This window comes from Echinops telfairi, unplaced genomic scaffold, assembly GCF_000313985.2.
Source record: "Echinops telfairi isolate 266 unplaced genomic scaffold, ASM31398v2 ScPeMD7_655;HRSCAF=1070, whole genome shotgun sequence".
Lineage (NCBI taxonomy): Eukaryota > Metazoa > Chordata > Mammalia > Afrosoricida > Tenrecidae > Echinops > Echinops telfairi.
This window is the reverse complement of record NW_022104553.1, coordinates 3,063,797-3,081,427: the sequence shown is the minus strand read 5'-3', so window position 1 is coordinate 3,081,427 and position 17,631 is coordinate 3,063,797. Positions and strand designations below refer to the sequence as shown.

At 42.1% G+C, this 17,631-nt stretch overlaps 1 protein-coding gene and 1 pseudogene across 1 annotated transcript; one reads left to right on the top strand and one right to left on the bottom strand.

Moving 5' to 3' along the window:
- Nucleotides 1–9,972: 9,972 nt before the first annotated feature.
- On the top strand, nucleotides 9,973–10,992 carry FAM50B (family with sequence similarity 50 member B). The gene has a single exon (XM_004711647.1). It carries the CDS (start codon nucleotides 9,973–9,975, stop codon nucleotides 10,990–10,992), a length of 1,020 nt encoding a protein of 339 aa, XP_004711704.1.
- A 6,204-nt stretch (nucleotides 10,993–17,196) lies between these two features.
- Nucleotides 17,197–17,371, bottom strand: LOC115870439 (annotated as a pseudogene).
- Between the last annotated feature and the right edge of the window lie 260 nt (nucleotides 17,372–17,631).

Here is a 17,631-nt window from a genome sequence, read left to right as displayed (position 1 = left end):
TGGCTGCTTGTTTACCTTCAAGCCTTTAAGACCCCAGATGCTATATCTTTTGATAGCCAGGTACCATCAGCTTTCTTCACCACATTTGCTTATCATAAATTTGAATAATATTACTATTGATTGGATTTCCTTGCAGGTGGATATATATAATCCTATCACACACAGCATGTACTTTAGGATTTGGAATTCAAATGTCTTTTCTGACAATGAGTGTAATGGCATTCCTCTTGATTGTAGCATAGCAAATCATAAGATCTTACAATTCAAAATGACCGCTCCCAGTCCATTGCACTTCACTAACACCTAGGACAGCCATCTGTATTGTTCCATTTCATTTGTTATCACTTCCAAAATTGCTAGATTCATACTTTTTATAGTCCTCATTCTGATTATTAGTCGATTTTTGCAGCTGTTTCTTCTTACCTTTATTTGTGCCCAATCAGTAACAATCCTGAAGGCTCTCCTCCCACAAGCTTTACTTCATTCGCATCATCATGGTTGACACTATCTTAAGAAAGCAGTTTCTCATCAGTCACACTTTGAGTGCTTTTCTGACACCAGGGGCCACCCTCTGGCACTATCTTTGACAATATTCTACTTTCATTCATTGGGTCTTCAGAATCTGACCAGTTTTTATTCTAGGCATAAGGTGTTCAGTGATTACTTCCTCCGATATGGGCAGCTGATTCCATGATGACAGTCTGGAAGCATCACTGAAACGTGTTCGTTTTAGCTGACCCCACTGGCATTTGAAATACCAGTGAAATAACTTCCAGCATCACAGCCACACCCACACCCACCACAGTATGACACACTGACAGACAAGTGGTGGATTGAAATTCTTACATGAGCAAAGTCAGAGACAAGGGCTGGTTAACTTGTGACCACCCTGATTGTGGAATACACTACTTTTCTCTCTGACTTCTGATACCAGTGATGCCTACATATGTCAAGTGACAGTGATTGTCATGTTTACGAAGAGAAGAAGGAAAGATGGGGACAACACTGCAATCCACAAACTTCACTTAAAGTAGAGTGGATTTGAAGGGCGCATACGGAAAGGCTTCCCAGAGAAGTGTAAGAGGAAAAAACGAAACTTCCTCAAACAGGAAATTAGGAAGGAGGGCGCGGGGGAAGGCACCTTTAATATCTGGCCTGAGACAAAGTTAGGTGAGGTATGTGAAAGTTCCCTTGCATTTTATTCTATTGTTGCTGTTAACAGATGCCATTAAATTGCTTCCAACGCATAACAACTTTATGCACAACAAAACAAAACAACACAACAAAACCAAACGGCTCGATCTTGCTCCATTCTTATTATCACTGCTATGTTTGAGACAATTGTCGCAGTCGCTGTGTCAATCCATCTCCTTGTGTGTCTTCCTCTTTTTTGCTGAAGCTTTACTTTACTAAACATGATGGTCTTCTCTAGTGACCAGTCGCTCCTGATAATACGTTCAAAGTAGCTCGTCGATGATCAAAAGAGCAAGAGAGAAAGAAGCAAGGCTCGCCGGAGCCATTTATCTCTCCGCCCTTCAACTAATCTCACATGTGTTCATTGGTCATGTTGGCACAACAAACCTACCTATCACAATCACCAAACTCCTCTATTGTTTCCAATAATCTTATTGTGGACACTTTGGTACATAAATATAAAATATAAATATAAAATCATATCATCTGCAAATAACGAAAGTTTCACTTTTTCTTTACCCAATTGTACTCCCTTGATCTCTTACCATTGTCTTAGGGTCCTGGCTAGGACTTCCACCACAATGTTGGATAAACCTGGGAATAAGTGACATCTTTGTTGGAGTTCCTTATTCATTGGAAATGTTTGCAGCTTTTCTCCATTGAGTGCGATGTTGTCTATTGGTTTTTCATATATGGCTTTTATTGACTTGGTAATTTTTCCTCCCATCCTATTTTCTTGGGAGTTTTTATTAGGAATGGATGTTGGATATTATCAAATGTTTTTTTCTGCATAAAATGATAGGATTATATGTTCTTGTCCTTTTTCTTGTTAATATGATGGATTATGTCAATTATTTTTCAAATGTTGAACCATCTCTGCATCCCTAGTATAAATCCCACGTGGTCATGATGTATTTTTCTTATATGTTGCTGGATTCTATTGGTCAAGATTTTGTTGAGAATTTTTGCTTTTATGTTCATGAAACATATAGAGCTGTAGTTCTCTGTCCTTGTGGGGTCTTTGCCTGGTTTGGGTATCAGGGTTACACTGCCTTCATAGAATGAGTTCGGGAGTTATTACTAGTAGTACGTACTAGTAATAACACAGTACTACCAAATAAGGAAACAGAGAATAAGTAAAACAACACTAGCATTACAAAAGATGCTATCCAGTTCTTTATGGGCAGAAAACCAGCAACTACATCACATGAACATCAGATGATCACCAAAAGGTGTAACAATATCCAGAGACCAAAACACAGAAAACAACACCCCAAACATCACAGATTGAACAGAGAAAAGAAGAAAAGAAGAAACTCCTCACACATACACATCCCCTATAACTGGGGAATAAAGGAAAATATCAAACACAAATAGCAAGAAATGACAGCGTCTAATCTGCAAATAAATTTAATTACTTAACAGGTCTATAAAATAAAACAAAGATTAGCAGACTGGATTAGACAACAAAATCCAGCCATCTGCTGACTTCAAGATACACATCTCAAACTCACAGACAAAAACAGACTGAGAATCAGAAATTGGTGAAAATTTTACCAAGCTAATGACAACCCAATAAAAAGAGGGCTGCTCCCACTACCATGACTCAAATTCAACCTTGCAAGTCTGGCTAGACCAGAGGATGTACACTGGTACAGATAGGAACTGAAAATCCAGGGAATCCAGGGCGGATGATCCCTTCAGGACCAGTGGTGTGAGTGGCGAAACAGGGAGGGTAGAGCGAGAGTGGGTAGGAAAGAGGGAAGGGATTACAAGGAACTATACGTGACCTCCTCCCTGGGGGACGGACAACAGAAAAGTGGGTGAAGGGCGACGTCGGACAGGGCAAGATATGACAAAATAACAATTTATAAACTATCAAGGGCTCATGAGGGAGGGGGGAGCGGGGAGGGAGGGGAAAAATGAGGACCTAATGCCGGGGGCTTAAGTGGAGAGGAAATGTTTTGAGAATGATGAGGGCAATGAATGTACAAATGCGCTGTACACAATTGATGTGTGTATGGATTGTGATAAGAGTTGTATGAGCCCCTAATAAAATGATTTTTAAAAAGGGGTGGCAATATAAATATCTGACAAAATAGACCTCAATGTACATAACATAATGAGAGACAAGAATGGGCATTATATAAAGCTCAAGGGGTCAATTAGCTTTCTCAGAAGCTAATAATAATGATAAGTCTAACAACTACGTAGAGCTAGCTACACTGTGGGTTTGAGCAGCATCTCTGTCTTACTTGGGCTGGCTCTCTCCCTAGAAAGCTGGGGTTATCTATGCAGAAGGCCTACTTGTGCTTTGTTCTTGGGGGTGGGGGGGGCGATATACAGGGCTCAGCAATGTGATTATCCCACCTGGGATTCAGATCTGCTGGCCACAGAAGTCTTCAGCGTCTAAAGCCTCCAGAAGTCCACACATTCAAGTCCTTATGTTCCCCTAGAGGGGCAGACTATTGTGGGCCTCCACCAGAACTGGGGAGAGAGGAGTGTGCGAGTGACACCGGGGCACAGGTAGGTGGTACAGGGGCACAGGTGGGTATCACACGGGTTCCCAGCAGATGGTGGTGCGCCAGTTGTCGGGATGTGTGACCCAAGGGACTGAGATACGGGGGGGGGGGGGGGGCAATGAGAGGGATCTCGGGGAAACACAATGTGCAAGGGCACGGCTGGGTAGAGCCAGGGAAAACCAGACGTACGTTGCCTGTGCTGAGAAACAATAGGGATCACTGTGCACGGGTCTCAGGTGCGGGGAAACCCAGGGGGATGAACCTGCTTGTGGCGAATCCAGGTGCACCGTTGGTGGGGAACCACCAAAAGACCTTCGGGGCACTGTGATACCAAAACTCTGTCCGAATTTACCAAATGCCCGCGACCTGCAGGTCCTGCAACCACTCAGAGGGAATTGCAGACGGGTGTTCTACCTCGGCGCCTTGTTCTCCGAAAGTCCTGGCAATATCTCTTTCAGCGACTCCTTTGAGCTGTTTTCAGGAGTGTGTGCCGCCCACCACCCTCCTTCCCCTGCGCTGGCGCTGCTCCTGCACTGGTGTGCACTCCTGCACTGGGACACTCCTGCCCGCTGGCATGAGCTCTCTCTGCTCCTAGCCAGTTCCAATTATTAACTGAATTTTGCTGCTGCTTTTTTTCCCCTCTTCCTCATTCTAAGTTGTGCTCCATCAGCACATAAAGACCCTGAAGGCTTTTCTTCCCTAGGCTTTACTCCATCCATGTCATTATAAAAAAACTGCTTTGCGAAGGTAACACTTCCTTCTTAGGAGTTGTGCAATTAGGGATGGTGATAAACCAAAACAAAGAACAAACTGTCGTTAAGTCGATTTTAACTCATTTCCACTGTATAGGACAGAGTAGAAGTTCCCCAAAGTTTTTTCCAAGGATGCAACTTTAAGAAAGCAGACAGAGTGACTGCTGGGTCAAGCAGTTAACTATTGCACCACCATTACTAGATTCTATTATCTAGAGTAATTGTTGTATTTAGGTGCTAACAGGAAGATCAGTGGTGTGCTGATAAATGTTTATTAACCAAGTTGGTGAATGAGGAGACAGGAACATATTTGGAGGTGTGAGGAGACTCAAGGGTAAGTATGAAATATTTGTCATGTAGAACAGGCAAGTAGGCTAACAAGGGCCACGTAAAAACATTTCTATAGGGTTAATTCCTCTTTGGAAGTATGAAGTCAGGAATTTAAAGTAAGGCTAGTCATCAGTGAGCCTGCCCTTTTCTCCAGTAACTTTCAACAATTGGGGTTCAGGAGTTGAGGAAATAGATGTTAAATTTACCCAGAATTAGAGTTTTTCTAACCAAGAGTGTTAGAAGAAATGTGTATCTAGTGGGAAAGAAGTGTAGCATACCTAGATGTGATGATAATGGAGGGACAAAAGAAACTTTGGATTCAGAGGTTTTGATCAATCAGAAGATGGTTGGAGTTAGAGTTACTAGTGTGAATAAATGAAGAGAGAAGGGGGTGATGGCCTTGGGAGCTAGTGCGTGCTTTTATTCTCTGGCGCTTCTTAATACAAATATAAGTGAGTGACTTCAGAGAATAATATTTTATCATTTGAGATCCCTTACAACCAATTTTAAAGCTGTGTGATTTTTTTTTTTTTTGTAAAGTGAAGGGAGATTATACATGGATTAAGCCTCCTGTGAATCCCCCCTAACCTTAGACCAGGAAAAGGAATAGCCTTATCACACAGAGAGCACTGGAAAGTGGATGATTGCAGATACAGTTAGGTTCAAATTTAACACCTTATCATTTTAGCTCCTTTGGGACCCATTTTAAATTTGTTCTAGTTTTTAATATTTTCAACCTCTCGACTGTTTTATTTTCTGCTTTACTTTGTAATTGTTGTTAGGTTTTTCTTTTTTTGTATGTTTTTATGTATATGAAATTCAACAGATAAAATCTATGGAGATAGTAACTGGTTTAGTGGTTTCTTAGGGATATGGCGGGGAGGTTAGGGTAAAACGGGGGACTAATAACAATGAATACCAAAAACAGAAAGAAAGAAAATGTTCTAAAGGTGATTTGTGGTAGTGATTATACAACTTTTGATATATGATTGAATATTAAATTTTATAATATATGGATTATATTAGAATAAAATGTTTTTTATGATGACATTTATTTTCTCACAGTTCTTTAGGATAAAAGTTCAAATAAGAGTTTTGGCCTTACTGACTCCTTCCTTGTCAGTAGTCCTGGGTGTTCCTTGGTTTCTTGCCTTGTAGACAGCCCTTGTATATTATCTCTCTTTTTGGTAACTGAAGGTTGGAAGTTCGTAAATACATGTCTCTGCACCTATAATATGTTTTATATACCTCAGAAGTAATTAGGTTTAGAATTCCCTTGCACTTACATGGACCACAATTGATTAATTAAATCACATAAGATTGCATTGGAGAAATAGATAATATTAGATTCACAAATATAGAGGTTAGAATTCTCGCAAATATTTTAAGGGGACACAATACCATCCTTAAGAATACTTAACAGTATAATTGCTGGCGATAATAATGAGGGTGAGGTCATGGCTGTGATGATTGCAATGGTGCAAGGTGCAAAGATCCTTAGAAGTGAAGAGGTCAAGGCCTGGGGAAGCCCAGTTGTTGGATAGGTCATGCTGAAGTCATCCAGGACAGTGATGAGTATGAGATTAAAGAGGAAGACAGTTGATCCACGTGCTAATCCTCCCGGGTTTGAGAGGAGTGACAGAGAAATCCAGAGATGGGAGCAATACATAGGGACACTGCGTGATACAGCTAAGTGGCAGGAGCTTCATAGGAGCTCTGAGTTTTACAGGAGTTTTTGAACAGTAATGCCCAAAGAGAGTCATCCCATATTTAGCCTTTAAGATGATGTGTAATATCAAAGGAAAACAATGAGAACATATATGTTCCAGTTTATGGCAAGAGAGTAAAGGGAAGGTTCTGAGAAGTAGCTGAGCAGTTTGGAGAATTTGCCAATAAAGATGCAGAATTCCAAGGGCAAAGCAAAAGAGTTTAAGCACGTAAGGGGAGCAGGCTGAATCAGGGACACCCTAGGTCTCCTAGGGAAAGATAGTCCAGCTATTGATAGACTTGAGTAGTTTGATGTCTGAGGTTGACCATGGTAATCAAGGAAGTGAAGCATGAGAGTTTGGTGAAGTCACATCTCAGTCTGCAGTAGTTGAAATACCAATTTGGCTAGTTTTCTGACATTTTACAGCCTTGCATATTTCTTAAATATCTTGTTTTACCAACTAAACGGCGAACTCATGGCAAGTAGGCCTGTGTACAACATTTCGTTTCACATTTTAACATCCAGCACAATACACACATAATAAATACTTGATGAAGGAAGGGTTCTTTTTTTTTTAAGTCATTTTATTGGGGGCTCATACAACTCATCACAATCCATACATACATCAATTGTATAAAGCACATTTGTACATTTGTACATTTGTTACCCTCATTGTTCTTTTTTAAAATTATTTTATTGAGGGCTTGTACAATTCTTATCACAGTCCATACATCCATCCATTGAGTCAAGCACATATGTACACCTGTTGCCCTCATCAGTCTCAAAACATTTGCCCTCTACTTTAGCCCTCAATATCGTTTGCTCATTTCCCCCCTCCCTTCCCCTCCCCCTCCCTCCTGAACCCTTCATAATTCATAAATTATTATAGTTTTGTCATAAGTTACACTGTCCAACGTCTCCCTCTGCCCTCTTCTCTGCTGTCCATTCCCCAGGGAGGAGGCTATACTTAGATTCTTGTAATTGTTCCCCCCTTCTACCCCACATTCCCTTCACCCTCCAGACCTTGCCCCTCTCACTGCTGGTCCTGATGAAGTCATCTATCCTGTATTCCCTGTGTTTCAAGTTGCCATCTGTACCAATGTACATCCTCTGGTCTAGCCAGATTTGCAAGGCAGAATTGAGATCATGATATTGGGGGGGAGAAAGCATTAAAGAACTAGAGGAAAGTTATATGTTTCATCATTGCTACCCTGCACCCTCATTGGCTCGTCTCCTCCCCAAAATCCCTCAGCAGGGGGGTGTTCTATCGCCATCCGATGGACTCTGAGTCTCCACTCTGCACTCACCCAGAAGGAAGAGTTCTTAAAAGAAAGACAGAGACAGTTGCTAACATGTTTCTATCCTGCCCATAAATATTTCTAGGAACTTTAACTAAGATTACCACCTGTGGTAGTTACATAATCTGTTGTCAATTTGACTATTGTCTCATTAAGACAATTGTTGTGATTAAGAGTGAAGGGGTGGAGTTTAGCCTGTCAATCAGATCACAGCTTGATGACTTCATTTGGAAGCACTAAGGAGATAAATAGTTCACTGGAGGTAGGACACACATTCACTCCCTTTGAGACATTCCTGTTGACAAGACACATGGACCTACTCTAGAGCCCTGGAGATGACAGCCACATGGAGACCCCTGCCAGTGCTAAGATGTTTCCACTACCATTGGATCACAAAACTTTCCACCGACTTGCATGTGATATTCCTGCATTCGGCATCATTGCATGTGTTTCGTAAGTCTGAAGAGGAATTATAGATTGATATCAGACATATGGGCTAACATCAGACTTATGGACTTGATCTGGACTGGGCTGGGATGTTTTCTCAATATACAATTGCTCTTTTATGAATAATGCTCTTTCTTATACACATATGAGTGTTTATGAATTTGTTTCTCTAGACAGCCCGGACTGAAACACCACCCTCTTAGTGAGCCTTCTCCTCTCACTTTCTAATTTCTTTGGGAGGTGTGTGTGGTGGTTACATAATCTGGTGTCAATTTGGGACTTGAAAGGATTAAGAGTGAAGAGGTGGAGTCTACTCTGTCATAGTCAATGAGACTTCTGTGTGGGCATGGCCTTCCCCTAAGGATTCTGGGAATTCTGGCTTTTCATCTTGGAGGGGGAGACACTTCTCTGTCTCTGCTCATTTCCTGTGAGACATTCCTGAGGACAAGACACATGGCACTGTGCTGATAAGACCCCTGGGACCTGGAAAAGCCATGTGGAGACCCCTGCCAGCACTGAGATGTTTCCAATGCCACTGGATCCAAAGATTTTCTACCCACTGGTCTGTGATCTTCCTACATTTGGCATCATTGCATGTGTTTCACGAGTCTGAAGAGGACTTTATAGATTGGTACCAGACATATGGGCTAATATTGGACTTATGGGCTTGAACTGGACTGGGTTGGGATGCTTTCTGAATGTAAAATTACCCTTTATATAAAACTCTCTCTCATGCACATATGAGTTTCTAAGGATTTGTTTCTCTAGTCTGCCCGGACTAACATATTGACTAGAGAAGCAAATTCATAGACACTCATGTGTATAAGAAAGATCTTTATATCAAAGAGCAATTGTATATTAAGAAAGCATCTCAGCCCAGTGCAGATCAAGTCCATAAGTCTGATGTTAGCGCATATGTCTGAAACCAATCTATAAATTCCTCTTCAGACTCACGCAACACATGCAATGATGCTACATGCAGGAAGATCACAGGCCAGTGGTTGGAAAGTCTTGTGGACCCAGTGGCAGTGGAAACATCTTAGTGCTGGCAGGGGTCTCCATGTGGCTCCTTTAGCTCCAGGGCTCTGGTTCCATAAGGGGTCTCCATGTGGCTTGTCAGCAGGAAGGCAAAGCAGAGTCTCCTGCCTCCAGAGAGTAATCCAGGAGTTCCCAGAATCTTCAGGAGAATGCCATGCCCACATGGAGGCCTCATCAGTCTTCCCACCTAGAAAAATACATCTTCCCATATTTCATTTTCCTCTGGTAAACACTCCTGGGGCTAGGCCTAGGTCAACTAACAAGCCTGCTCTCTTTGAGTTTTGACTCTTTAATGTTTATGCTTGATAGGGGACCTAGGCATGTAAGGGTACCTGGATAGATAGACCGAACTGCTCCCTGTGCAGTTCCCAATGTTAATACCAGTGCTATCCAGCGTGACTACTGAAATTAAATAAAAATTTAAAATCATTACTTTCATTGCACTGGCTACATGTCAAATGCTCAGAAACCTCATGGAACTACTGGCTATTTTATTGGTGTGACTATAAAACCGTTCACTATCCCAAGTAGTTCTATCAGACTATGCTGATTCTGTAAAGATGTTATTCTGACCCCTTTCTTTCTTTTTTCTGACCCCTTTCTGTTTTTCTTGATAGAGAATTCATGAACTAGCCCTAAGATCCTCACACCTTGGAAAGGAATTGAGCAGCCCAAACCTAACCATGGCCCAGTACAAAGGCACCATGCGGGAGGCAGGCCGCGCCATGCATCTGATCCGGAAGCGGGAGAAGCAGAAGGAGCAAATGGAGGTGCTGAAGCAGCGCATCGCGGAGGAAACCATCACCAAGTCAAAGGTGGACAAGAAGTTCTCTGCACACTATGACGCCGTGGAAGCAGAGCTGAAGTCCAGCACTGTGGGCCTGGTGACCCTGAACGACATGAAAGCCAAGCAGGAAGCCCTGCTGAGGGAACGGGAGATGCAGCTGGCCAAGAAGGAGCAGCTGGAGAAACGCAGGCTCCAGCTGGAGAAGCTGCGGGAGAAGGCACGCCTGCATGAGCAGAAGCGCAAGATCTCCAGTCTGTCTTTCTCGCCGGATGAGTTCAGTGAAGACGGAGAGGAAGACAGAGGTGGTGAGGAGGAGCACGAGCCTCACAGGGCCGAGGTGACCAAGAAAAAGAAGAGACATCTTGGTAAGAATCCTGACGTGGACACGAGCTTCCTGCCAGATCGGGACCGGGAGGAGGAAGAAAATCGCCTGCGGGAAGAGCTGCGCAAGGAGTGGGAGGCCCAGCGTGAGAAGGTCAAGAGCGAGGAGATGGAGATCACTTTCAGCTACTGGGACGGCTCCGGCCACCGGCGGATGGTGCGCATGAGCAAGGGCAGCACCGTGCAGCAATTCCTCAAGAAGGCCCTGCAGAGCCTGCGCAAGGACTTCCGGGAACTGCGTGCCGCAGGCGTGGAGCAGCTCATGTACATCAAAGAGGACCTCATCCTACCCCATTACCACACGTTTTATGACTTCATCATCACCAAGGCACGTGGCAAGAGTGGGCCGCTCTTCAACTTTGATGTGCATGATGATGTACGGCTGCTGAGTGATGCCACCATGGAGAAGGATGAGTCCCATGCTGGAAAGGTGGTGCTGCGTAGCTGGTACGAGAAGAACAAACATATCTTCCCCGCCAGCCGCTGGGAGCCCTACGACCCAGAAAAGAGGTGGGACAAATACACCATCCGATGAATCCTTGCCTTTCACAACCATCTCTGCTAGTCTTAGAGGAACCAGGATAGGAAATCAGAGGAAACACGTAGGTTTCTTTGAACTGCCACCTAGAACTCACTCTAATTTCTTCCGTAAGTTTTAATAAAGGGCTCGTGTTATTAAAATTTGATTGGTGTGTTGCTGATCTTATCGTTTTCTTGGGTTTCTTCGGGTTTGGATTTTGTCTGGTTTCGTTTATTTCTTTGAGTATGTATACTGTTGCCCAGTGGGGTCATTATATAGGAAAATATAAAGGGGCCCAATGTGGAGTAGAAATTAGAATTATCAGGAGTGAATTTTTTACCTATGCTATAGTATCGAAATTAGTAATGATAAGGATGGACTTTGGAGCCAGACTGGGCTTGATTTCCAACTCAGTTTCTTACTAGCATATTAATTAAGCCTCTGTTCATCAAGTGTTAATGAGGGATAACAAAAGCACTCATCTCTTATGAGAAATAAGTTAATATTTGTACTGCACTCTCAGCTCAATAAATGTTTGATATTATTATTGTTATAATATTAATTTATTTAAGGTACTGCTCTGACCTTTTTGAGAGCTATCTAGAGGCGAAATTTGACCAATCTCAGGTTCCAGGAAAACCTCATTGTAACCGTAGTTAGGAAAATGTACTGAGCTTACAGAAGTAGGTGCAAATCATTATTCTCCTGTCCCAGGGAGAATTTGTTCCTCTGGTTTTCTGTAGCTTAGTTGTTAAGTCTCAGGGGCTCAGCGAACAGAAAACTAATAAAGAATATCCTCCAAAATCAGTACTCTCGCCTTTCCTTTTGCTCCCTCTGAGTTGGTTTGATTACTGTTACTGAGCTTGCCTTTATTTAAACCTTTGATTTTTTCATCATAAATTTTCTTGTGTTCACTTTCATTTCTGAATATCACATTAAAATATCTTGCTTATTAAATTTTTGGGTGCCCCCTTCCTCTTAGTCTTTTCTCCTGAGATGGGTGTCTTCTTAGCTTACTCTATAGTCCAATCCACCGGATAGGAGGGACACTTCTTTTTCCACTCAGAAGTCTTCCTTAACCCATAACCCAAAACTTCTACAATTATGGCTCTCTAAGCAGTAAGCATGTCCCTCCCTTTCCCTGCTCCTTAGTTACTCTGCAGGTGCAAACTACTTCTAGTATGGCGATCCAAGAGGGCTTCTCAAGGGAGATGATACCCTTTTTGTTACATCATCTGATTTCAAGACCCTTTCCCGTGAAGTCTTACCTCATTTCTGCTGTGCTGTACCAGATGTATGTTCTCCCACATCTCATGGTATGCAGTGATTTGTCTTGTAGAAATGTTCTGTACTTTTTACTTAGACGAGATTCTCCAGAACAAAAGCAGTGAATCCTATAGCAAGATTTACTTCTTGGAGTTGTGGAGGCTACCTGACTCGTTGTTGGGGCTGACAAATCAAAAATTAGCAGGTCAAATATCAGGCTGCTAGGAAATCCAAAAGTCGACAGATTAAGCAAAAGGTTCCTGGTTTATAGCCAAAGAACCAGAGGTCAGAAGATGACAAGTCAGATGCAGCATCAAGCACAGGATTTGCCAGAACATCCATACATACTGAATGTAGGCAGCACATTCAAGGGAATTGCCTTTTCTATCTACTGATAGCTACTCACATCAGATCACAAAATAGAGGATGATTACTTAACATCTGTCAAACCACTGAGAATATTGCCCTGGCCAAGGTGATATTTAATATTAATCATCACAGTCCACCCTTTGTCAACCAAGCACCTTCAAATCAAACCTACTGCCATTGAGTCAATGCTGACTCATAACGACCCTGTAGGACAGGACAACTGCCCCTGTGAGTTTCTGAGACTGTCACTGTTGGCGGGAATAGAAAGTCCCATCTTTCTCCTGTGGTGCGGCTGATGGTCTCAAACTGCTGACTTTGCAGTTGGCAGCCCAACATGTAACTACTATACCACCAAGACTCCTCTAGAACCTTTCCACATCTCCTTAAACCAGATATAATCTCTAAATAAAGACAATTATAGATTCATACTTGCACCTAACATGATACACATAGTCTTCATACAACCAAAACCACGCTTGTCCTATTTAGATCTTATACTTTATAATAAATAATGGAATAAGGTAGTAAAGGAAAAGATATTTATTTTCTTTAAGTATGGATGCACATACAACAAAACAAGGAATAAATGCTCATATACAATCCCATTTCTGCGCTGGTCACATGGTCAGAGCTGAAATTTATAACTACTTCCTTTCACCACCCAATCTGTATTCTCTTTGCCTTCCATAAGCACCTCAGCTGGTCATGGTTTGGTTTTGGGGTGTGTGTGTGTGTGTGTGTGTGTGTTTGCCTTTTGGTGTGAACCAAACTATCACTGAAGGTTTTGAAATTGGATTGCTGTAGATTCCCATATATGTCGTAAGGAATCACCTGCATTCCATATACACACTTCTTGACCTCCATTATGTAATCCAATTTTTCCTTGGTACTCCTGGTCAATCATATCAGCCAGTACAGTAACTCCTTCCTTTGCCTATTGAATCTGTAGTATGGAGTCCAAGGTGGCCAAGTGGTATTCACATTTTCCAGTTCAATGGAATCAATATTCTGTGTCCTGGTGAGAACATTTCTCCCATTGGAAATAAATACTCTAGACCCAAAGTGCATAGGGTAACAAACAGAAAACAAAAATTTTGTGAGTGAAACACTTAGGGTAATATGAAGTGGTACCATTCTCATTTCACCCTTGATTCCTGAACCCACATCACACAAGGGGGGGTACCCCCCCAAAAAAAAATGGACTCCAGCAACTGGAACTCCATGATTCCATTCTCATAAACAGTTTTCAAACTCATCTGTTTGGATGGCTGACAGCACTTCGCTGCTGTTTTTCTTCATCTCTTCTATTTTTTCAAATCGCTGTTCTTTCATGTTCCTCCATTCTTGGAAACAAAAGAAGTCACGTGGAGTGAGGTCAGGTGATTAAGGTGCAAGGAGCAAGAGAGGCATGCTGTTTTTTGCCCAAAACTGATGCATTGAGATGACCGCATGCGCAGGTGCATTGTCGTGGCAAAACCAGTCCTCCGTCTGCCACAAATTAGGCATTTTTGTTGTATACTGTTACATAATCTTTTTCAGAACCTCTATATGAAAGCTTGATCGATAGGCTGACCTGGTGGAATGAACTTCAAATTCACTATCCTCCTCACATCCATAAAAACAAATGAGCATTGTCTTTGATTTCACTGGATGGCAAGGTGAAGAGACATAGCATCTTCCACTGGCTTGATTGATGTTTGCTTTCAGGGTCATCAGGATACAAGGAGCACCATGTCTCCTTGACCTTAGAAAAAAGTCTGGGTGAATTCCGAGGTGTTCTTTCAAAAGGACAGCTTGTTTCTACTCTTTGCATTTTCTCCTGGTCACTCAGAACCTGAGGCACAAATTTTGCAGCAACCCTTCTCATTCCCAACTCTTTTATGAAAATTCACTGAATCGAGCTCCCAGATAGTCCAGAGAACTTCCCCATCTCTTCAATGGTCTGTCATCAGTCTTTGAGCACAATGCACAACTTTTGTTGACATTTTCATCTGTTCAGGAAGTTGACAGATGTCCAGAACGAGGTTTGTCATCAATCGACATTTACTTTTTTTGGAAGTGATAAAACCAGTCATACACATGAGGTTTTTGCCATAGTGCTGTCCTTGTAAGCTGTGTTCAACATTACAACAGTTTCTGTGGCATTTTTTCTGAGCAGGAAACAAAATTTGACAGCCAAACCCTGTTCTCTTAAATCAGCCATCACACAAAAAAAATGAGGTTTGAGTGAAACTGCTTTTACAAAAAAATTCACTGTGACCAGAGAGAACCTTCCCAGGTGACATCAATGAGGTCACTAACTCAGAACAAGTTGCTCGAATGGTACTGTGAAAGCTCCGCCCAGTGGAGCTTTTTTCCGTTTTTTTGTTTTTATTTTTTTATCCCCTCGTATATCATATGCTGCTTAAGAGCACATACAGCCTCATGGAGGCTCCTGCCCCAGCCCTCCAAGGTATTGTAACTTAGTTGGTGCTGTAATTGTGTCAATAGAAGGTTGTTCTACTGCTCTTTTAAGGCAGCTAGCTGCTTTAAGATAACAGGGAATATGGGAAGAACATGAATTTCATGCACATTACTGCACTTCATTTGCTGCTAAGTTAGTTCCTTGATTCAAGGCAATGCTGTGGAAATACTATGATGGTGGCTACAGCATTCTGTAAGTTCACTGGTGGTATTTTTAGCAGAAGCACTGCGTGCAAGGAAGGAAAATCCCTATACAGTGTCTACTCCAACAAGAACAAAATGCTTACCTTTCCATGATGGAGGTCTTCCAATTTAATCAATTTACCACCAGGTTGCTGGCTGATCACCTGTAGGAATGGTGTCATATCAGGGATTTATATTGGCATATTGAGATTCAACAATGGCTGTAACCAAGTAACAAGTAGACTTTGGTAAGTGCAAGTCTATGTTGCTGAACCCATGTATACCCTCCTTCCTTACTACAATGGACAGTTTGCTTCATTGGGCAATACAGAAGTGGGGAAAGGGGCTGACAGATATTCATTATTAAAATCTTACCAGGGTTATCCATTGGTAAGCATTCACATGAAACAAATACCTTCAGTTCTTTCTCTACTCAGAGAAGTCTATTTACATGCCTCTTCCCCAATACTCCTCCTCACCAATTTTTCAATCATGTCCCATTCAATTTCCTTAATATCCATCAAACCATTGGTCACAGTTTATGAATCAATAAACTGGCGATCTCTCCTTCCAAGTAAAGTGAAAAACAAGGTGCATTTCTGCCCATTGAGAGAATATTCCATCTCTATTTTCCTTCAGGGACATTCCAGAAAGGGAATGCAATGCGGCTGCTGTCCATTTTTGAGTAGTGACTGCTATCAGTTGCAATTGATCATAAGGAACTTCTCAGGTTACAGAGACAGAGCAGGAGGAGGATGTCATGTGACAGGAGTAGGGACCATGTCAGCCTAGCACCTGTCCCAAAGGGACACTTGATGTAACTTTTGTCTTCAAGTCCTACTCAGACCCAATATCAAACACACCACTTCTGTGTAATGACAGAGTGTTGCTGTGCACACTCAACTACATGACGCAGTGGGTCAGCCAACACCCAGTTCATGATGAACAGTCTCCCAGGCCACATGGTGACATGGTTAATTGTTCAGTCTATTAAGGCCCCATAACAAGCCAAAATCTGTTTCTCTAAAAGAGAGTAGTTTTCTGCAGAGTATGGCAAGGCTTTGCTCCAAAATATTAGAGACATGCTATGATTCACTAGTGGGTACCTGCTCCAAACAGCATCACGGTCATGATACATCAACATCCATTGCATCAGATTATAATACCCAGCTGTCAGAGCAGCTCACACAGCATCCCGACCCGGTCACCGATCCTTCTCTTGTTCTAGGTCCCACTCAAAACTAGCATCTTTTATAGTCACTTCACAATTAGCCCGAGTAACACCCAAATGAGGGATATGCTTCCTCCAATATTCAAAGAGGCTCACTAGGAGTTGCTCCTTTCTTTCACTTTAGAAGGAATATCTTGACTTGCCCTCATACCACTGGATTGCTAGAAATTTCACTGAGGTGGAAGGTGCCTGAACTTGTATTGAATTAATTTCCCACCCTACAGCACCCAAATGTCTTGCTAGTAAGTCTACATCTTCTTTACAAGGTCCAAGGAGTATAATTTCATCAATGTAATGGAACAGTGTGACATCTTGTGGAATAAAAAAATGATTAAGTTCCCTCGAAAGTAAGTTATGACATAGTGCTGGAAAGTTGATATAAATCTAGGGTCGACAGTGAAAATATATTGCTAGCCTTTGCAGATAAAGGCAAACTGCTTCTGGTGATCCTTTGAAACTGGAATTGAGAAAAAGGCATTAGCCAGATCAATAACTACATACCAAGTACCAGGGGTTGTATTAATTTGCTCAAGCAATGAAACCTCATCTAGAACAGCAGCTACAATTGGGATAACCACATGATTAAGTTTATGATAGTCTACTATCATTCTCCAAGATTCAACCTTTTTTTTTTGGCATAGGCCAAATAGGTGAATTAATTGGGAATGTGGTGGGAATCACATTTTTCTTTTTTTTCTTTTTTTAACCAGGGGAGAGCGCGAACACAGTCCCCCACTACCACAAAGTATGCAGCCGAGTCTCCTACATTTGGGGAAATCACAGGGGTCAGCACATCCGGAGTGCAATGGATAAGCCTCACCCAGGGAAACCCACCTTCGTGGGGAATCACATTTTTCAATTCCTTGACGCTGTCAGTAGTCTCTGCAATTCTCTAGGAATGTATTATTGCTTTTGGCTTACTATTTTCACAGGTTTGGGGATAGGGGAAGTTCTCATAGCTTCTACGTGGGTTTTCTACCATAATAGCCCTTTCTATATGTTAAAAATCCAATGTGGGGGTTAGATCAGTTGCTAAAAATATATATTCCAAATATGCATTCTGGAACTGGAAAATTTTTCACAAAATTGGTTTAGGGACCCCATTGGTGGACCTGAGCTGAGACTCCATTAATAATTTAATG